The sequence below is a fragment of the Erinaceus europaeus genome, chromosome 3 (genome assembly GCF_950295315.1).
Source record: "Erinaceus europaeus chromosome 3, mEriEur2.1, whole genome shotgun sequence".
Taxonomy (NCBI): Eukaryota; Metazoa; Chordata; class Mammalia; order Eulipotyphla; family Erinaceidae; genus Erinaceus; species Erinaceus europaeus.
In genome coordinates, this window is record NC_080164.1 from 76,357,011 (window position 1) to 76,379,549 (window position 22,539).

Consider the following 22,539-nt stretch of genomic DNA (forward strand, 5'->3'; position numbering starts at 1 on the left):
TTTAACTCATGTCCACTTTGCTAATAAACGAATTCTATGGATTCTAGGATTCTAGGCACGCTAAGAGCCCCCTGGTGTCTTTTACTTCGTGTCACCCCTGTAGTGAGAGAGAAAGAACCAGCCCATTACCTTTCCCCTGGAGATCACCCCAAACCAGAGAGAGAGAGATACCAAAAGAGGATTAGATGCGATGATAGGTTGGAGGGGCTGTAAATATAAGTTTGTTGTTTTGTTTTGCTGCTACCAGGGTATTGCTGATGTTTGGTACCAGCACTACAAATGCATTGCTCCCAGAGGCCATGTTTTTGTTTGTTTGTTTGTTTTTTTGGTAGGACAGAGAGAAATTAAGAGGGGAGAGGGAAGTGGAGAGGGAAAGAGAAAGATAAACGCCTGTAGACTTGCTTCACAGCTTGTAAAGTGTCTCCCCTACATATGGGAGCCATGGCTTAGACTCAGTCCTTTCTCATGGTAATATATACACTCAACTGAGTGCACCACCACCCAGGCCTTGCAAATGTAAGTTAACATGATTAATTTTATTAATCTGAAGTCTCTTTTCTAGTGCACAAATGACAAACTTTAATAAATCATTAGGAGAAGTTCCAGTAAGTTAATTTTCTCTGTACTTAGCTCTTTTCTTTTATATTAATTACTCTTCTACTCTTTGTACTTCCACTTTTCTTCTTCCTTCTGCCATTAAAACTTTATCATAGGGTGGAGGGTAGATAGCATAATGGTTATGCAAACAGACTCTCACACCTGAGGCTCCAAAGTCCCAGGTTCAATCCCCTGTTCAGCCAGAGCTGAACAGTGCTCTGACAAAAACAAAAACTTTATCATATTCCTTCCCAAGGGTTGTTCATTAGTCTATAATTGTGCTCTTGATTTTGTCAATCCTTTGAGACTGAAAGCATATGGGCAAAGGAAGTGTTTTCCTGCCTTAGCATCTGGCACATAGTAGGTGCTTAAAAATGATTTGATTGATATATAGATGAGTGGATAAAAAAATGAGTGAGGAAGAGGCCAGTCACCTCCAATCATTTAGTCTTGTCCCCACTTACCTCATTCTGCTGTCTCTTATAGGTCACCAACATTCTCTAGTGACCCAAACCAATGTCCTTATCATCCTCAGATTTTCATGACACTAAGGAATATAACTAACCACAAGTCACCTCTCCTAACTTTTGTCATTCAACAATTTCTCCACTACCTTCCTATTTCTCTTTGTGTCCTTCATATTGTGAAGAGGTACCCCCATGCTAGCCCGGCAACAGAACCTCTGTCTTTTTTTTTGGGGGGGGGGGTGTGAAACATGTATATGGTTGACAGAGAGTTTCTAATTTTCAGACTCCAATAAGCTTTCTATTTGAAAAAACTCCTATATCTATGTTTTGATCTCTGGCTTCTCATTTTCTAGCCTCACCACCTCTCAAGTTGCTTATTGGATATTTCCAATTAAGCATTAAATTTTCATTAAAAATACAACAAGGGGGTTCCCGGAAAATGGTGGACTGAGAAGCTGCTAGTGGCTTGAGCTCTGACCACATCTTCTGGAAATGGTAGGATTTTCTGCCTTTAGTAGGCCAGTCAATAAGGGGTCCTAGCGGTAACACCAAGGAGGTGACTATAACTTAATTTGGGTTAAATAAGAGTAGAAAAAAAGGGGAAATTTTTTTCCTTTTTTTAAAATTATTAAGCACACCTCTTCCCCTCCCCCCCCCATAACCAGTCCCTGGGGACCAGCTCCTAGCAGGCTCCCCTGCTGAGCCTCTTTCTTTACCAAGATTCCTGTCCCACCAGGGAGTATCATTCATTCTAAGTCTATACCCTTCTGAAACCTTAGGCCATTTTTGTTTCTAAGTAGCCAAACCCCCAACCTCACCCAACATAGCTAATTAAATTATTAAAAATAAATAAATAAATAAACTCTTTCATTTCACCACTCTTTTATGACTGTTCTTTTACTTATCTTTACTTTTTTTCTCTCTCTCTTTCTTTTTTTTTCTTTTTCTCATTCTTGTCATCCTTTCTTCCTTAATCCTACAGCTTCCAAAGCCACAGTCCCCATCCCCCACACCACCAAACAGTGAGCTTTTTTGAATTCACTGATACAATTTGGGAATTATTTTGGGGAAGAATTCTGACTCTTCCCCAAAATAATTGGACTGTCACTGCGAGTATCTCTGCTCAACTTCCCTTCCTCCTTTAGCTACCCCTAGAATATACAGTGGATAGTAGATTTGCATAACTGTTTATTTCAGCTATCCTTGTCTAGTCCTGAGTTTTTTTTTTTCCTCTTTCTTAACAATCAGCTGCCTCTGATCACGTGGTTTGCGGTAATCTGGGACAGGGGTTTTTTTCCCTGCTCTATTTTATTATTAATATTATATAAAGGCATATATCTTCCCCCCCTTTAGGTTGATCAGAATTAACTCTTAGGGTATCTTTCATTGTTAGGGTAGTGGGCATCTTATCTATTGTGGGAGGAACTTGTCTCATTACTCCTACCTCCTATACAGTCTCCCCTCCCTCGTCCTCCTAGATAATTAAAAAAAATAAATTAAATTAAAAATAAAGTAAACAAAAAAACCTTTCTTTCACTGCTATTTAATTACAGCTCTTTTTATTATCTTTTCTCTTTTCTGTCTCTTGTCTCTTTTTTCTTTTTTTTATTTATTTATTTTTATCTTGTCATACACTTCTTCCTTCCTTCTTCTTTGCATTTCTGAATTTGTGAATTATTGTGGGGAAGAAATCCGACTCAGAGTGGACTCTCTATGTGTGTATCTCTTCTCTAGTTCCCTTTCCCCTCTTGTTACCCCTAGAATATACAGTGAATAGTAGATTTGCATAACTGTCTATTCTTGCAATCCCTTCTTTCTTTTCTATTTCTTCTTCACTGGGATTTGGTTACTATTTTTTCATGGACTGGAGACATTGCTTGCCTAACTGGTAGTGATTAAACTGCTTCAATACTTGCTTCAGTTGCTACTGTAATTCCTGAGGTTAGTGAATACCATTGTCATAAAGGCATTTAGTACAGTGTTGCTTGTGCTCAAGACACAACAACTGAGGAACAACAGAGCATAAAAAAAAGGAAACACATAAAAAAAGGGTAGATCAAAAACAAATAAAACTGCTATTCCAATGAATGAAGACAAGAGCCCAGAAGAAACTACAAATAAGCCAGAAGTAACCATATATAAGAAAAGTATGCAAGCAATAATAAACTTATTAATCACAGAAATTAAAACAACATTGGAGGAAAGGAATGGCAGTATTAGGGAAACAAGAGTTGAGACCCCCAAGGAAAATACTGATTATCTTGAGGCAATTAGAGAACTGAAAGCTGAAATAGCTCTAATGAAGAAAGAAGCTGAAGCAAGGGAAAGCAGACTAACAGAAGCAGAAAACAGAATTAGTCAGACAGAGGATGAGTTAGAGAAAACTAATAAAGAGGTGAAAAATCTTAAAAAGAGATTGAGAGACACTGAAAACAACAACAGAGACATATGGGATGATCTCAAAAGAAGTAACATTTGCATAATTGGCCTGCCAGAGGAAGAAAGAGAGGAAGGGGAAGCAAACATTCTAGAGGAAATAATAGAAGAAAACTTCCCTAGACCTGAATAACAGAAAGGACTACAAGATTCAAGAGGCCCAGAGATTACCAAACAGAATCAACCCAGACCTGAACACACCAAGACACATCATAGTCACAATGAGAAGGAGTAAGGATAAAGAAATAATCCTAAAGTGTGAAAGAGAGAAACAAAAAGTCACATACAAGGGAAAACCCACAAAACTATCTGCAGACTTCTCCACTCAAACTCTAAAAGCCAGAGGAGAATGGAAAGATATCTATCGAGCCCTGAATGAAAAAAGGTTTCAACCAAGGATAATATATCCTGCTAGACTTTCATTCAAAGTAGATGGAGGGTTCAAAACCTTCTTAGACAAACAATAGTTAAAGGAGGCAACCATCACCAAACCGGCCCTGAAAGAGGTTGTAAAAGACCTCTTATAAGCAAGAACATCACCTTACACTGGCAATATATCAGAGGAAACAGAAAAAATTTTTGTGTGTGAACAATGGCACTACAATACATTAAATCCATAATGTCAATAAATGTCAATGGCTTAAACTCACCTATCAAAAGGCACAGAGTGGGGAGATGGATCAGAAAACATATGCCAACCATATGCTGCTTGCAAGAATCCCATCTGTCACAACAAGATAAAAACAGACTTAAAGTGAAAGGATGGAAAACTGTCATACAGGCTAACGGACCACAAAACAGGGCAGGAACAGCCATTCTCATCTTAGACATGATAGATTTTAAATTAAATAAAGTAATAAAAGATAGGCAAGGACATTACATAATGATTAGAGGATCAATCAGCCAAGAAGACTTAACAATCATTAACATCTATGCACCCAATGAGGGACCATCTAAATACATCAAGCACTTACTGAAAGAATTTCAAAAATACATCCATAGTAATACAATAATAGTGGGAGACTTCAATACTCCACTCTCATACTTAGACAGATCAACAAAGCAGAGAACCAACAAAAATACAAGAGAATTGAATGAAGAGATTGACATACAAGACCTCTTGGACATTTTCAGAGTCCTTCACCTCAAAAAACTGGAATACACCTTCTTTACAAATCCACATAACACATACTCAAGGATAGACCACATGTTGGCCAAAAAGACAGCATCAATAAATACAAGAACATTGAAATCATCCCAAGAATCTTCTCAGACCACAGTGGAGTAAAACTAACATTTAACAACAAACAGAAAATTATTAAAAGTCACAGAATTTGGAAACTAAACAGCATACTACTTAAGAACTACTGGGTAAGAGAGTCACTCAAGCAGGAAATTCAAATGTTCCTGAAAACAAATGAAAATGAAGACACAACCTATCAAAATATTTGGGACACAGCTAAAGCAGTACTGAGAGGGAAACTTATAGCCATACAATCACATATTAAACACCAAAAAGAAGCTAAAAAGAATGACCTTACTGCACACCTCTAGGACTTAGAGGAAGAGGAACAAAGGAACCCTAAAGCAACCAGAAGGACAGAAATCACTAAAGTTAGAGCAGAAATAAACAACATCGAAAATAAAAGAACCATAAAAAAGATCAATGAAGCCAAATGTTGGTTCTTTGAAAATCAAACAAAAATACAAACACCTAGCCAGACTCACCAAACAAAAAAGAGAGAAGACTCAAATTAATATAATTGTAAACAATGGAAAAGATATCACAACTGACACCACAGAAATCCAAAGAATCCTGCGAAACTTCTATAAACATTTAACAACAAACAGAAAATTCTATAAAGAACTATATGCCACCAAGCTACAGAATCTGGAAGAAATGGAACAATTCCTAGAAACCTATGCACTTCCAAAACTGAACCAAGAAGAACTACAAAATCTAAATGTACCAGTCACAGACAAAGAAGTTGAAACCGTTATTAAGAACCTCCACAACAACAAAAGTCCTGGAACAGATGGCTTCACAAATGAATTCTACAAAACTTTCAGGAAACAGTTAGTACCCATACTTCTTAAGCTTTTCCATAAGATTGAAGAAACAGGAATACTCCCTTACACCTTCTATTGAAGCCAACATCACCCTGGTACCAAAAGCTGATAGGGACAGAACAAAAAAGGAAAACTACAGACCAATATCTCTGATGAACATAGATGCCAAAATATTAAACAAGATCTTGGCCAACCGGATATAGCAACGTATCAAAAAGATTGTTCATCACGACCAAGTGGGATTCATCCCAGGAATGCAAGGCTGGTTCAACACCCATAAGTCAATCAATGTCATTCACTACATCAATAAAAGCAAAGCCAAAAAACCACATGATTTTCTCAATAGATGGAGAGAAAGCCTTTGACAAAATCCAACATCCATTCATGCTCAAAACTCTACAAAAAAAGGGAATAGATGGGAAATTCCTCAAGATAGTGGAGACTATATATAGCAAACCTACAGCAAACATCATACTCAATGGACAGAAGCTGAAAGCACTCCCACTCAGATCGGGGACTAGACAGGGCTGTCCACTGTCACCGTTACTCTTCAACATAATATTGGAAGTTCTTGCCATTGCAATCAGGCAAGAGAAAGGAATCAAAGGAATACAGATTGGAAAGGAAGAAGTCAAGCTCTCACTATTTGCAGATGATATGATAGTATACATAGAAAGACCTAAAGAATCTAGCATAAAACTATTGGAAGTTATTAGGCAATAAGCAAGGTATCAGGCTACAAAATCAATGTACAAAAATCAGTGGCATTTCTTTATGCAAACACTAAATCTGAAGAAGAAGACATCCAGAAATCAGTCCCGTTTACTGTTTCAGCAAAATCAATCAAATACCTAGGAATAAAGGTGACCAAAGAAGTGAAAGACTTATATACTGAAAACTATGAGTTGCTACTCAAGGAAATAGAAAGTGATACCAAGAAATGGAAAGATATTATATGCTCATGGACTGGAATAATAAATATCATCAAAATGAATATTCTCCCAGAGCCATATACAAGTTTAATGCAATACCCATCAAAGTTCCACCAAGCTTCTTTAAGTGAATAGAACAAACACTACAATCATTTATCTGGAACCTGAACACACCTAGAATTGCCAAAAGCATCTTGAGGAAAAGAAACAGAAATGGAGGCCTCACACTCACAGACCTTAAACTATATGATAAAGCCATCATCATCAAACCAGCATGGTACTGGAACAAAAATAGGCACACAGACCAGTGGAACAGAATTGAAAGCCCAGAAATAAATCCCCACACCTATGGACATCTAATATTTGATAAGGGGGCTAAAGAATTAAATGGAAAAAGGAGGCTTTCTTCAATAAATGGTGCTGGGAAAACTGGTTTGTAACATGCAGAAGAATGAAACTGAACCACTTTATCTCACCAGAAAGAAAAATCAACTCCAAATGGATCAACGACCTAAATGTCAGACCAGAAACAATCAAATACTTAGAGGAAAACATTGGTAAAACACTTTCCCACCTACACCTCAAGGACGTCTTTGATGAATCAAACCCAATTGCAAGGAAGACTAAAGCAGAAACAAACCCATGGGACTACATCAAATTGAAAAGCTGCACATCCAAAGAAAGTATTAAACAAACAAAGAGACCCCTCCAGAATGGGAGAAGATCTTCACATGCCATACATCAGACAAGAAACTAATCACCAAAATATATAAAGAGGTCAGCAAACTTAGCACCAAAAAAGCAAATGATCCCATCGAAAAGTGGGCAGAGGATATGAACAAAACATTCACTACAGAGGAGATCCAAAAGGCTAACTAACATATGAAAAACTGTTCTAGGTCACTGATTGTCAGAGAAATGCAAATTAAGACAACACTAAGATACCACCTCACTCCTGTAAGAATGGCATACATCAAAAAGGACAGCAGCAACAAATGTTGGAGAGGTTGTGGGGATAGAGGAAGCGTTTTGCATTGCTGGTGGGAATGTAAATTGGTCCAGCCTCTGTGGAGAGCAGTCTGGAAAACTCTCAGATGGCTAGACATGGATCTTCCATATGATCTAGTAATTCCTCTCCTGGGGATATACCCCAAGGACTCCATAACACCCAACCAAAAAGAGGTGAGTACTCCTATGTTCATAGCAGCACAATTCATAATAGCTAAAACCTGGAAACAACCCAGGTGCCCAACAACAGATGAGTGGCTGAGAAAGCTGTGGTATATATAACACAATGGAATACTATGCAGATATAAAGAACAATGAACCCACTTTCTCTGACCCATCTTGGACAGAGCTAGAAGGAATTATGTTAAGTGAGCTAAGTCAGAAAGATAAAGATGAGTATGGGATGATCCCACTCATCAACAGAAGTTGACTAAGAAGATCTGAAAGGGAAACTAAAAGCAGGTCCTGACTTAATTTTTAGTAGGGCACCAACGTAAAAACCCTGTGGTGAGGGGTAGACATGCAGCTTCCTGGGCCAGTGGGGGATGGGAGTGGGTGGGAGGGATGGGTCACAGTCTTTTGGTGGTGGGAATGGTGTTTATGTACATTCCTAGTAAAATGTAGTCATATAAATCACCAGTTAATTAATATGAGAGGGGGAAAATTAATTGTATGTCTCGAAGTTTTTCAAAACACAATCTGAATCTTTTTAATATATAGGCTGTGTAATTGATATGCAGACTCTCTCAAAAGCCTAGACCAAGTAGATCAGAAGCAACCAATAGCACAGCTATACACAAGATACTGGGTACTGTACAGCAAACCCTAACAAAAGGACTTTTCAAAGTTAACCCAATTACCAAATAATGTGATGATAACATTAACTATCGATTGTCTTTTGGAACCCTAAGACAGCAGGAACCTCACATCTCCACTATAGAGCCTCTACTTCCCCCATTCCTGGAACTACTGGATAGGGCCCACTTTCCCGTATGCCTCTCCCAATCCATATAAAATAATATTGCATCTCCCAATCACAACCTAACCAACATAAGGATTGCCACCTCAACATGCTTCACTTCAGACTGTGTCCAGAGACTTCACGTGTAGAATGACAACCCTTCAGCTTCATTACTCGTGTGAGACCTTTTCTTTCATAGTATACTCTAATTCCATCTCAGCTGGTTCACTTTCTAACAAAGTCCCAAAACCTAGATATACACCAGTTTCTGTGAGAGAGCATATGTTCACATGTATCCGTAAACTACTGCACAATATATACCTGAAAGCAGAAATACACTAGAGTTTGCAGTGAGTACCCCCTAACACTTCGTCTCCACTATTCCAAGCTTTGTGTCCATGATTGCTCAACAATTTGTTTGGCTTCCTATGTTAACTCTCTTTTCAGTCACCAGATTCCAGATGTCATCAGGATGCTGGCCAGGCTTCCCTAGACTGAAGATCCCACCAATGTGTCCTGGAGCTCAGCTTCCCCAGAGACCCACCCTACTAGGGAAAGAGAGAGGCAGAGTGGGAATATGGGCAACGCCCATGTTCAGCGGGGAAGCTATTACAGAAGCCAGACCTTCTACCTTCTGCAACCCACAATGACCCTGCGTCCATGCTCCCAGAGGGATAGAGAATGGGAAAGCTATCAGGGGAGCGGGTGGGATATGGAGCTTGGGTGGTGGGAATTGTGTGGAATTGTAACCCTCCTACCCTATGGTTTTGTTAATTAGTCCTTTTTTAAATAAAAAAAAGAAAGAAAGAAACAATAATTTACAACAAAAACTGCTTCTCAGCCCAGCAACTAACTCCTCCAGTACCCCCTGATTAACTTGTGAATTCATTTCTGTGCAGTCATTGTGTGTTTTCTCCAAACACCTTGCAACTTTTTTTTCTTTATTTATTGGGTAGAGACAGCCAGAAATCAAGAGGGAAGGGTGAGATTGAGAAGGAGAGAGACACCTGCAGCCCTGTTTCACTACTCACATAGTCTCTCCCCTGTAGGTAGGGACCAGGGACTCCAACCCAGGTCTTTGTGCATTGTAACATGTGTTTCAACCAGGTGAGCCAACCACCTGACCTCCCACCTTGCAACCTTTTACCTTCACACTTGTGTTACAGATTTTTCTACATAAAACTTGACCTTTTCTTTTCTTTTTTTCCCCTTTTCTCTCCCCTTTGTCCCTTTTCCCCCACCCCTACCCCCACCCCAAGAGTTTCATCTTATAGTGTTATTGGGATTGAACCTGGGACCTTTGGTGCTTCAGGCATAAGTCTTTTAGTCTCACCAGTGTACAATTGCCCCAGTCCTTCACTTTTTCTAGTTGCTCTTTCTAAAACATATCTAGAACCAATCTGTCATGAATAACTTTCACTTTTTATAGCAGTTCTGCCACCTGCAGGAGCAGTTAGAACACCAATGATTTTATAAATCTCCTATGGCCATGTGTTTGGTGCCAAGTCAGGCTCTCTTTTACCCTTACACTCCTAGTGGAGGCAAAGGCATCTGCCCCCTACGTATCCCTACTTTGTTGCCCCCAAAACATTAGATCCAGTCATTGCCATTGATTTCTGCAAAACAGAGGTGTCACCTCTCAGTGTTCTTCAACTTCTAATTTCATATAACATCATACTCATCCTTTAGTTCTTTCCATATGAAAGAATTTTCAGACTTCATTTTAATTGATGAAATTATAAACACATAATGTAAAATCTCAGCTGTTTGTTGGAATTTAGACATGTAATCTTAATGGGAAATATTTATTTCTAAAATTTTTGTTACAATAGGTAACCACTGACTTCAGTAAATGATAGTTCAATAAACAAATATTTCTTCAGAATGGGATTTCTCTTTTTCAAACTTCTATCCGTTTTTCTGTATGTCTCTATTCTCTCTTTTTCATTTCACACTCCAGGTTTTTTTTTCAATTAGTACATCTATAGCTGAACTTTTTTTTTTCCTCTCTTTTTTGCCTCCAGGATTACTGCTGGGGCTCGTGCCTGCACTAGGAGTCCACTGCTCCTGGATTTTTCCCCCTTTATTGCCCTTGTTTATCATTGTCATTGTTACTATTATTGTTGCTGGCATAGTTGTTGTATAGGACAAAGAGTAATCAAGAGGAGGGGACGACAGAAGGGGAGAGAAAGATAGACACCTGCAGATCTGCTTCACTGCTTGCAAGTGACCCCTCCTACAGGTGGGAGGAGGGGGCTTGAACCAGGATCCATGCACTGGTGTTTTTTTTGTTGTTGTTTTTTTGTTTTTTGTTTGTTTGTTTTGGCCTCCAGGGTTATTGCTGGGACTCTGTGCCTGCACAATGAATTCACTGCTCTTGGAGGCTATTTTTTTCTCCTTTTTGTTGCCCTTGTTATTTTTTATTACTGTTGTGGTTATTATTGTTGTTATTATTGCTGGATAGGAAAGAGAAATGGAGAGAGGAAAAGGAAGACTGATAGACACCTGCAGACCTGCTTCATCGCTTGTGAAGTGACCCCCTGCAGGTGGGGGAGTCAGGGGCTCGAACCGGGATCCTTATGCTGGTCCTTGTGTTTTGGGTCATGTGCGATTGACCTGTTGTGCTACTGCCTGGTGGCACCCAGAACTATTTTTTTCCTTTGCACATGTTTTGGTTTTAGAAGAAAATATGACCAAGTTTGCAGTGTACCCTAGAGATTCAAAGACTATCCTTTTCAATATTTATGTCCAGGATATTCATTTCAAAATTATTTTCAACCAATGAAATTCGAAAAAGTGACATCTAAAAATAATGGAACAGTTGAATGAATCATTGCAGCCACAAGATACAATGCATCCACTTAAAACTCTATATTTTAGACTATTTAATGGCATGGAAAATGTCTGTGGTTTTATGCTAAAGAATTAAACAGAAAATCAGACAATAAAACTGTTTTTGTTATGACCCTGAATTTATCCTAACAGTCTGAGTGAATGTATGTGGCATAAACCACACAAATGTTCAAAAGTAAGCATTCATCAGCATTCTAGAATTATCATTGGTAGTCTACTATGATACGACTTCTATATTTTGTTACTAATTTTATGTACTTTCTAAATGTTTTTAGAGAAAGATGTAATATTATGCTCATTCATTCACTTATTCAGTAAACATGTATTGACTGTTAGGTGCCAAGCACTTTGCTTTGTGCTGAGGAGATAAAGTAAACATGACAGAACAGGTGTGTTCCCTTACTCTGCCCAGTTTATAATCCTTTAAAATTAAGAGGAAAAATCTTGGGAAGTATTTTATTTTACCAGAAATCCACTTCTAGGGAACTATTCTAAGGAAATGATTAAGAAAGCAAAACAAAATTTTCATACAGAAATGTTTAATATAACATGAGTCATACAGCAAAAAAAAAAAGTTCTAGAAATCACCTAAATACCTAACTATAGGAGGACTGGTTAAAATAATAAAAACAACACACTCATATAAAGAAGTAGAAGCCATTGAGCTTATACTATTGAAGATATTTCAATTGACATGAGGAAATGATCTTGACATTTTTCCATTAATATCAATGTAAAAAAGATACAAAATTATATAGATTGACTTCAATCAGGTAGCGGGATAGTCAAAACATAGAGGTGGTGAAGAAACCGCTGATTTGTATTTTTGTATGTATGTGCTTTTCATGTACTGCCTAAGTTTTCTGCAATTAACAAGAGTTAATTTTATTACCAGGAAGATCTTGTTACTCTTATTTCTTAAGATTTTAGTCAAGGATAATCTGTTCAGAATTCAAAGAATATACAATAACATCTCCTCAAAGTCTGCATTGCCATAGTATAGAAAAGAGAGGCAGGAGAGAAAACACCTATGGAGAGATGTCTCTTCCTGGAGCTCTCCTAAGGAGAAAAGCAGATCAACCTTGCAGAGAGCTGGCTCACCTAAGGGACTGGGGAATCAATTCATTGTGTGCTTATGAGGCTTAGAAGGATAAATAGAAGGGACCCTTAGAGGACTTGGTGAGGAGTTCTGAAGTTTCCTTCCTAACTCTACTGTAAATTCTCACTTTGAGCATGCTGGAACCTTCCTGATAAATCTGTTCATTGAGTCCTGGGGACATTTCTCACCACTGCCTGCATTAGAGATCCTCTCACCTCACTGAGTAGGTGTCACTCAGGGTCAGGGTCCTGTGTCTGATTTGCCTAGCAAGTACTAACAGTTAAGCCTGAGATGTCCAAGTTGAAAAGTCTGGCCCCCTGCCCAATCCACTGTGAAGTGTTTGAACCTGACTTCTGCCCCGCCCCCACCTTCTATGTTCAGAGGGAAAGACCAGGGCTATGGAGACAAGTCTCTGTGTAAATCAGATAAAGACTGCTGACTGACATGTCTCTCTTGAGCTCACTCAAGGTCCCTAATACAGTGAAAACACCATCTTTCCATCCACTTTTGGGATCAAGACAGCGTGCATAAGGTTTAAGGGTATAAGGCTTTACTGCACTTCAGTTTTGTTTTATATTATGCTATGAATTTTCAGAGGCTGAGGGATTGCTGTGAAGGTAAAGAGACAAGACACTGCAGAAATATTTGCATCAGGACGTACTTTTAGCAAGATGATATCTGAAATCTAAAGTAGCATAAAAGAGACACTATAAAAGATAAATTTACAAGAGAAGTCATTGCATCACTACTTTGCATCATTTTTTCCTTTTACATGTAAAATGTCATTCATTCACCATCACTTGTTTTATACACAGCACATCAAGCATGACATAATTACATAAAGTATCCATGGACCTTAGAAATGTATATTAGGTAGGGCACCACACCTTGGAAGATAAGAACAGCTTTCTCTAATTTATAAAGCGTTCATTTTCTCTGGAAGCTGAAAAAAAAGACCTCAAATCAACTTACAATTGCAAATTAGAAATAGCTTTTATGCAAAGTAATTGCATAGCTTCAGATTTTTAAAAATATTTTTCTCTGTTTCTAATACATTTTTTTTTTGTCAAAAGAATGCATTTTGAAATCAGTGATAGATGTTGCAATCATACTTCCACATGCAGGTAGACATTTAACACTTGTGTACATATACTTATCAGAAACCCAGAACATCTACCAAAAAAAAAAAAAGTCAATAGCAATAGACTGCTCTGACACTCAGTCTCCCATTATAATATCTGAAGAGCTACTCATTTCAGAATGCTAGCACCAGTGTTTAAAAACGCCAGCCTTCTATCTTAATCAGATGCTGAAATTCTAACCTGTTGGTTGCAGGAAAGGAACAGTTCTTGGCTGTTTTTGCCATGCACATTTCTCTATGGACACAGATAGGCTGAAAACATTGATCTTACACTGCAAGAGAGATCTAGCAAAACTGCTGGAGGATCCCTGGATCCCTATTTGTAGAGTTACTCAAGAACAACGTAGCTTCTTTTCATTCTTGAATGAGAAACCCTAGCAGCACAGAAGGGCTGAATTACAATTCAGAATATTATATGATTTTAATGATATATTTTCACAACCAAGTAGTATTGAATAATTGGGAAGGAGAAGAATGTCACAAGTCTCAAAAAAAAGTGAAAAATGTATCTAGGCATGCTTAAAACTACAAGACATCAAAAGGTTGCTATCTGCTCTGCACCACCCCCACCTTAATCCTCCCCCCCCCCCAAAAAAAAAAACAACCAAAACCAGGTCTTCTGGGATAAAAACCCCAACCACAGGTGAGCCTTGTGGCCAGGCCCTGGGTATCCTTCTATACTTTAAGGGGAGGGGAGTGAGGTAAGTATGAAAAAACATCAAGATAGGAATTGAAAGGGAAGTGTCAGGGAGAGAAATGGAGAAGGAATGAAGCAAAGAAAACTAGATGAAGAAATAAAGCAAGTGTGTAAAGAAAGGAAGGGGGGCTGCTAATGTAAGAAAATAAAGGAGAAAATGAAAGAGAAAATAGAACAGAAAATGTGATATAAAGTCAATCAATAACTGACTATGGCAGTAAAAATTCCAGTACAAGGAGTTAAAGGTCAGTCTTTTCCTTTCACTATGCACAACCCTATCCAGAAGCTTCATAGCAGTGCTACAGCCCACTCCCACCCTCACCCCCCCCTCCCAACTCACACACTTTCTTACCTTCCCACAAAGGGCAAGCTCACCTGTCAAAGGCCACAGCAGTCATGGAGTAGATGCTGGCGAAGACAGCTGCGATGGGGAAGAAGTTGTGGAACTTGCAGTAGAACAGGCCATAGTACCACTCGTTGTGGACCGCATAGGTGAAGTTCACTACCGTGTTGAATGCTGCCATCGAGGCCTCGGCGAAGGCCAGGTTAACCAGGAAGTAGTTGGTCACCGTCCTCATTCTCTTGTGCGCCAGGATGATCCACATCACCACCACATTACCCACCACAGAGGTCACCACAATGACCGTGTAGGCAGCTGCCCACAGGACAATTTGCCAGGCTGGCTGCACGAACTGGTTGGACTCTGAGGTATTGGTGGAGATGTTGGGGAAGAGGTCTGAGTCCACTGGGAGAACGTTATCCATTCCTCTGCTAAGCAGTTCAGTCCTCCTTTGTCCAACCGCCCCCTTAGCTGCAGTATCCTGAGGTCCAGGTGCCTGGGGTCAGGGTCTTGCTTGCTTAACAGAGACAGAAGGGCCGCAGGCTCTTCCTGGGCAGAATCCTCCCGTTGCAAACTGGAGAGTTGGCACTCTGAAGACAAACACGTCTAGATGCGCTGTCTGTCCCTGGAGGCCCAGAATACCTTCACTTTCAAGCTGCAGGGATCATCTGAGTTCAGAAATCGGGAGACAGTGTCTCTTCTGCGTTGGAATGGAAAAGGGAAAGAAATACCAAGGACCAAGGCACCAGGAAGCAGGGACTCTCGCCTCTGTGCACCTGCTGCTGTTTGCAACTCCTTGCCTGTGCAGTGGGAAAGGTAAAAACAAACGAGCAAGCAAGCAAACAAATTTAAAAAAAAAATTTTTTTTTGCGCTGCCTGAGGACTTGGGGCTAAGGAGGTACTCCTCACAGCGCGACCTGCAAAAGTTCTCAGTCTGTGGTTGGGGTTCTGGGTGGGTCCGCGGGTCCAACTGGAGATTTTGTCTCCGTCTCTGTCTTGGTCCCCGCAATCGGAGCTTTGGTCTGCGGAGTGGCAGGCACCGGCGTCTGGTGGCTCCGGTCCTGCTGGACTGGGAGTTGGAGAAGCCTGGGCAGGCTGCACAGGGAGGCTCTTATAGCCCGCCTCAGAGACGTCACCCGCAAGGGGGCTGACCCTGCGCTGCCTCCTCGTCAATCCCCGCCAGCAGAGCCGCAGCTGCACCAGCTGTTGGCAACTGTCTCGCCCCACAGTCGCAGCCGCCACGCCTTCTGCTGCTACCTGGTGGGGGAGTCTGCGAGCTGGGTGTCCCCACATTCCGCGAGGGGGCGCTCGGACGCCTCTGAGTAATTGCTCCAACTGGGGTCTGCACCAAGGACTAAGGAAAAGATGCCGTGAGGGGACACCCAACTTCCAGGAAGGGCTGTCCTGAGCTCTGCGACAGCTCTGCAGAGGCGCTTGCCTGTGTGGGTGGGAGCCCAGCAGGCGTGGGGGCGACGAGCCAAGCTGCACCCCGGGCAGCGGTCCAGCCCGGGACCCCCAGGACTCCCTGTGGACTCCCGAAACATAAAAAGCGCCGCCGCCACCTCCAGGTGTCCGGGGAACAACTTTTCTGAGATTGTGTTTAGATTCCACTCCCATCAGGCTTTGGAGCTTGTCCCTTGGCGTTATAGGAAGCTCCCGCTGAACCCTACTTCTGAATGGCACCCCCTTCCGCCCGCCCCACAGACCCCTGCAGGCAGTGGGGACTGGGCGAGGCTTCTTTCGAAGCAACGTGTCGCCGGGTCTGCGGCTGTGCACTGGGTACCAACACCCACGGAGGCCTCGTGCTCTCCCCTAGGGTGCTTTCTCCATCCCCGCACCCCACCTTCCCTCCAGCCCAGATAGCAGCGGCTCCCAGAAGGCAGGCAGGCCCGCCTTCTCTGCCCACAACACCCCGCACCGCCCCGGCGGACTCCTAGACCTCATCTCTTAGTTCAAGGCCATTTCTAAATTCCCAAGAAGCCGGTACCAGGAGGAGGTGGGCAGGGCTCGCCAATGGGTGGAACCAGACCGGTAGAGATTCCGAGAGAGTTATCCCCAGACAATTACAACCGAGGAGATAGGAACCCAACAGGAGTCGAACCTTCCGAGTCTGTGGGGAGCCCAGCTACCTCTCCGTGCCCCCCCCCCCCCCCCCACACACACACAGCAGGGACTTGGGACTCCAGAGCGCCGCCAGATTCCTGGAGCCTGGCAGGCCGAGGTGCCTGGCTCCCGGTTTTAAGCAGAGCTCAGCGGGGCTGCTCACCTATGCTGCCAGTGTGTCATGTATTTTGCGGAACTCGCTTCCCGGCTGAGAAATTTATTGTATTGAGAAATTTATGCTGGGCTAAAATACGATCGTCTCCTAGGGGCAGGGTCTGCTAGCTCACTCTGGTTTATTGAAACTTGGATTTAAGCGCTTATATGAGCTTCTTTTAGAACTGCAATGTCTGGTGTCCTGCAAGCACCCTTAAGCCTTGAGAAATAAACTCCAGTGATGCTTCAAGAACAGAGTCGCCCCTTCCACCTCCCCCCGCCCCCCGCGCTTATCTTGATGGACAAAAAATGGAATATTTTCGTTAACTCAGCTTCCTTTTCAGAGCTTTAGGCAAGTGCGCTTGTGGGCCAAGCTTTAATTTTACCTCCCAAGATGTATAAAATTAAGTTTGTCCCTGTCCAGTGATTGTGGGATCGTTTTTTTCTCTTTTTCTTTTTTTCTCCCAGAGCATTGCTCAGCTTATGGTGGTGGTGGTGGGGGGGTTGGGGGGTTGAAACTGGGACCTAGAGCCTCAGGCATGATTTTTTTTTTTTTGCATAACCATTGTGCTGTCTCCCCAGACCAATAGCCAGGCTCCTATTTTCAAAAGGATCACCTTAATATTTGGGATAGGGAGGTTAACAAAAATCCAATATAATAAAAACAAATACGTGAAAAATAAAAACAAAATATAAGCATGTATCAATTTATCCTTCAGTAGGTGGGCAAGTTGGTTGTGACCTTGGAGCAGCACTTAGTCTAGAGAAGGCAAGGGAAGAAATTGGTTATAGAAAATGTGCGGTATTGCACTGAGCATTGCACCTGGCTCTGTGTGAAAGGAGGGATTGGGGAGATGACTTACCTTCAAACTATGAGATAAATCATGAAAGAGAGTAGAAAAATCACACCTATGGAGAAGTCTGAAGAACATGTAAAGAAAAATGAAAATTTTCTATTATTTGAACACCATGCATCAAAATTAAACCAAAATGGATCAAAGACCTGGGTATTAAACCAGAAACTCTAAAATATACAGAAGAAAACATTCCTCATGTTTGCCTCATCTTGGATTGAGGTTGAAGGAATCATGTTAAGTGGGCCAGGTGGTGGTACACCTGTTTAAGTGCTCACATTGTTGTGCACTAGGGCTCAGGTTCAAGCCCCTGGTCCCCACCTACAAGGGGGAAAGCTTCAGGAGTGGTGAAGCAGGGCTACAGGTGTCTGTTTGTCACTTTCCTTCTCTAGCCTCCCCTCCCCTCTCAATTTCTCTTGGTCTCTATTTAATAATAAATGAATAAGTAAAAGATCTTTAAAAAGGAATCATGTTAAGTGAGACAAGTCAGAAAGAGTGGGATGAATACCTGATGAGCTCACTCACAGGCAGAAGTTAAGAGACAAGGGCAGAAAGGGAAACACTATGTAAAACTTGGACTGGGTTTGGTGTGTAGTGCCAAAGCAAAGGATTCTGGGGAGAGAGGGGAAGAGAAAAATCTGGGGTTTGGGGGGCTATATTGGAAGTGAAAGTGTTTCATAGACACCTAACACTGTCATGAGGAGATAAGAAATGGTATCTGTACATAAACAACCATCAATTACCCCCACCAAAAAAAAAAAAAAATCAAAGAATGAGAAGTTGATGGTGAAAGGGAAAAGAACATTCCACATAGACATTTGATGGTCTAGTCCCACCAGGACTGTACAGCTAGCCCACTAAGAACACTTTTATTCTCTTTTTTAAAAAAGTTTATTTTACTTTATTAGTGATTTAATATTTATTTACAAAATTACAAGATAACACCAGAGTTCTGAATCCTCAGTCCCTCCATTGTAAGCTTCAGCGTTTTCTTAAAGTTGTAGATATGGGTTAACTATTATTTTCTACAACTATATGTCTAGTTTTGCATATATTTGCCCATTTTTTACCCTGTAGTCCCATTTTCTCCTCCATTCTACATACACCTATTACTACATCCAGATGTCCCTCCCTTTTTCCTCGTCTCCTTCCAGGTCCTGATGGAGTTGGAGTTCAGAGTCCTCTGGTCATCTTCCCCTATCATTTCTTCCCCACTGGGAGTATGGGCCAAAATTATTTTTGGGGTGCAGAAAGTGGAAATTATGGCTACTGTATTGCTTCTTCACTGGCCATTTGCATTGAAAGGTTGATCCATACCCTTAACCTATTTCTGTTTTTCCCAAGTGGGGTAGGGATCTGCAGAGGTGGCATTCTAAGATACACGCCTTCCCAGAGAAGTCAGGATGGAATCATGATAGAATTTGCAACTTGGTGGCTGAAAGGTGGTAAGATATAAAGCAGGATAAAATGATGAAGGAACAGGAACTAAAAAGTAGGACAGAGTGGATGACAATAGGGATTTAGAAAGAACACCTTTATTCTCTGTGCTGACCTTCCAGGGTCTGCATTTCTCACCGTGAAGTGTCCTAGAGGTTGACCTACTTGCTTCTGTTTTCCACTCCTGGATCATTATAGGCAGGTACCCATGCTCTGGGAGTATGAATGACTTACTAAAGGACATTTGACACCCCCCCCATAAGAATCAAAGTATATTCATGATGAGTTCCTATTAAAAGTAAGAAGCACCTCAGCAGGTGGTGCCTTTGGTTCTCACACACTCTAAAGGAGGAACTTCTCTATTGTTTTTCTTTCTTTCTTCCCCATATAGGGATAACAGGGAAAATTTAAATAGGTGAGATCCTGTATATATATACTCTTTCTCCAAGAATTGACATTTGTCCTCTTATATTTTTCCCCTAGACCTTCCTTGCTATTGAATTCTGTCTTTGACATACAACACAAAGTAAATCCTGTTGTCAGCCTAGTATAAATGCTTCCTTATTTGTCCAGACTCTTTAATACTATATAGACAGAAAAACAAACACAATACTCACACTTGTAAGCATAGACAAATATAGAACTTTCACTGGTGTCTGAATTTTACCTTTCCTTTTTTTCTCCTTTTAAAATCATGTCTTTCTTATTCTAAACATGTCTAGATACATCAGTCGAAAGGTGTAGATGTAACTCATTATTTTCAGTAGTTAAAATTATTGTTTCTTTATTAGTGATTTAATATTGATTTACAAAATTATAAGATCACAGGGGTACAATTCCACACCATTCCCACCACCAGCATTCTGGATCTTCAACCACTCCATTTTAAGCTACAATAGTTCTCCCAAGGTTGTACTTATGTGTTAACTATTATTTCTACAACTATTGTTGGTGAACATTGAGGGCAAGGTTCTATCTACTTAGTTTCATCTATACTATAGACAAAACTATTTGATTAGGTACTTTAGGGTGTCTTTTTTTGGGGGGGTGTCTTTCTACTTGCTTGCTGCATTTATTGACAAACTAAATTATTGTGCACTCTTGCTTTAAGGTATATATTTCCCCCTAACTTATGAATACATATGTACATAAGCCTATCTCATGAGCCTTGGTCTATATCTAGGTTTTGAGGCTTTGTTAGGAAGTGCACCACCTGAAATGGAATTAAGGAGTCCTATGAACTAGGAAAGGACTCACCAAAGTAATGAAGTTGAAGGGTTGATATCCCATGCCTGGAGTCTTTGGACACAGTCTGAAGTGAAACATGTGGAAGTGGTATTGGTTGCACTGAATAGGGTAGGATCATCAGAAGCAGTATCAGTTGGTACAAATGGGTAGAAGTATGCAGGAAAATGAGCTCTACTCCAGAGGTTCCAGGACTGGGAAAAATAGGAGTTTTGTAGAGAATGGGAAAGCCTGTCTTAGGGTTTAAGAAGGTGATAGATAGTTATTGCTATAACCAAATCATTTGGCAGTTGGGTTAACTTTGAAAATCCTATTGTTAGGACTTGCTATATCGTACAAGACCTCACCATAATTTGTCCCATAATGTTATTTACATATAGCTGTATCTTATGAAGTGATGGGTGGCTAAAATTATTCTTTTAGCATGATGCTCCATAACTTATATACTCCTTTCCCTACTCATGAAGTTTTACTTTGCTTCCAGTTTTTGCTTGGGCAACACAATAAAGATTTTTTAGTATATGTCTCTGTATTCAGATATTTTATTTTTTGTACAATAAAATTTATTAAAATCAGAAACTTTTTCAAATATGTTGCTTCCATGAGACAGATTCCAAGTGCAATGATGAGGCCTTATTAAGATTACCCACTATTTTAATTAAATTTTCCACTATATGTATATACGTCATGTGCCAACAACTGTACTGTTAACCAGTAACCTTCCAATTAAAAAATGAGTTTGACCCCACCTGCAGGGGAGTCGCTTCACAGGCGGTGAAGCAGGTCTGCAGGTGTCTATCTTTCTCTCCCCCTCTCTGTCTTCCCCTCCTCTCTCCGTTTCTCTCTGTCCTATCCAACAACGACGACAACAACAATAATAACTACAACAATAAAACAACAAGGGCAACAAAAGGGAATAAATAAATAAAATAAAATATTAAAAAATGAGTTTGATAATTAAAGTACTTTCCAAATTTGTCAGATGATACACATTTTGGGGGTGGGAGTGCGGTGGTAGCTCAGCGGTAAAGCGCAGGTGACACAAAGCACAAGGACTAACTTAAGGATCCCAGTTCGAGCCCCCGGCTCCCCACCTGCAGGCTTCACAAGCGGTGAAGCAGGTCGGCAGGTTGTCTATCGCCCCCCCCCCATCTTCCCCTCCTCTCTCCATTTCTCTCTGTCCTATCCAACAATGATGACATCAATAACAAAAACAATAATAACTACAAGAATAAAAAAATATTTTGGGCTGATTTCTAAGTAAACATATTTTCAGGACCAGGAGGTAGCCCACCTAGGAGAGGACCCATATAGCCATGGACAAGGGCCTGAGTTCAGGTCCTCAGCCTCTGCCTACAAACGTACACCTTCATAAGCAGTGGAGCAGAAGTACCGGTGGCTCTTCTCTCTTTCTTCCTTCCTGTCTCTTCCTTCTCCTCTTCCCATTTCCTCCTCCTCCTCCTCCATCTCTATTTAAAAAAGGAAATAAAGGGAAAAAAATTAAATATGAAAGTAGAGAAAACAACAGAAAGGAAAGAAAAATGAAAAGAAAGAAAAGTAAAGTTATTAAAAAAAAAAAAAAAGACCACTGGAGATAGTGGAGTCATGCAGGCACTGAGCCCCAGCAATAATCTTACTGGAAATTTTTTTTTTAATATTTATTTTATTTATTTATTCCCTTTTGTTGCCCTTGTTGTTTTATTGTTGTAGTTATTATTGTTGTTGTCGTTGTTGGATAGGACAGAGAGAAATAGAGAGAGGAGGGGAAGACAGAGAGGAGGAGAGAAAGATAGACACCTGCAGACCTGCTTCACCGCCTGTGAAGCGACTCCCCTGCAGGTGGGGAGCCGGGGTTCAAACCGGGATCCTTATGCCGGTCCTTGTGCTTTGCGCCACCTGTGCTTAACCCGCTGCGCTACAGCCCTGCTGCGCTACAGCCCGACTCCCAGCAATTTTTTTTAAAGTAAAAAGATTAAATAAAAACCTTATTCTCATGTTCCCCTGAAAATGAGTAAGTATGTCTTTTCAAAATTTATTTATTTAGATAGCTTGCAAATAAAGTGGTATCTTCTCTCTTCCTTCGCCTCTACCTTCTTTTATTTATGAAGATAGTTGTGCATTACTTTTGTACATAGATATTTATATA

General features: G+C 40.7%; 1 protein-coding gene across 1 annotated transcript in view; it reads right to left on the reverse strand.

Annotated features, from left to right (window-relative positions):
• Window positions 1–15,769, reverse strand: part of TACR1 (tachykinin receptor 1) — a 221,193-nt gene extending 205,424 nt beyond the window's left edge. Inside the window, exon 1 of the mRNA XM_007523370.3 lies at window positions 14,637–15,769. Within this exon, the coding sequence (XP_007523432.1) occupies window positions 14,637–15,025 (389 nt within the window). The 5' untranslated portion in view covers window positions 15,026–15,769. The remainder of the gene's footprint in view (window positions 1–14,636) is intronic.
• Between the last annotated feature and the right edge of the window lie 6,770 nt (window positions 15,770–22,539).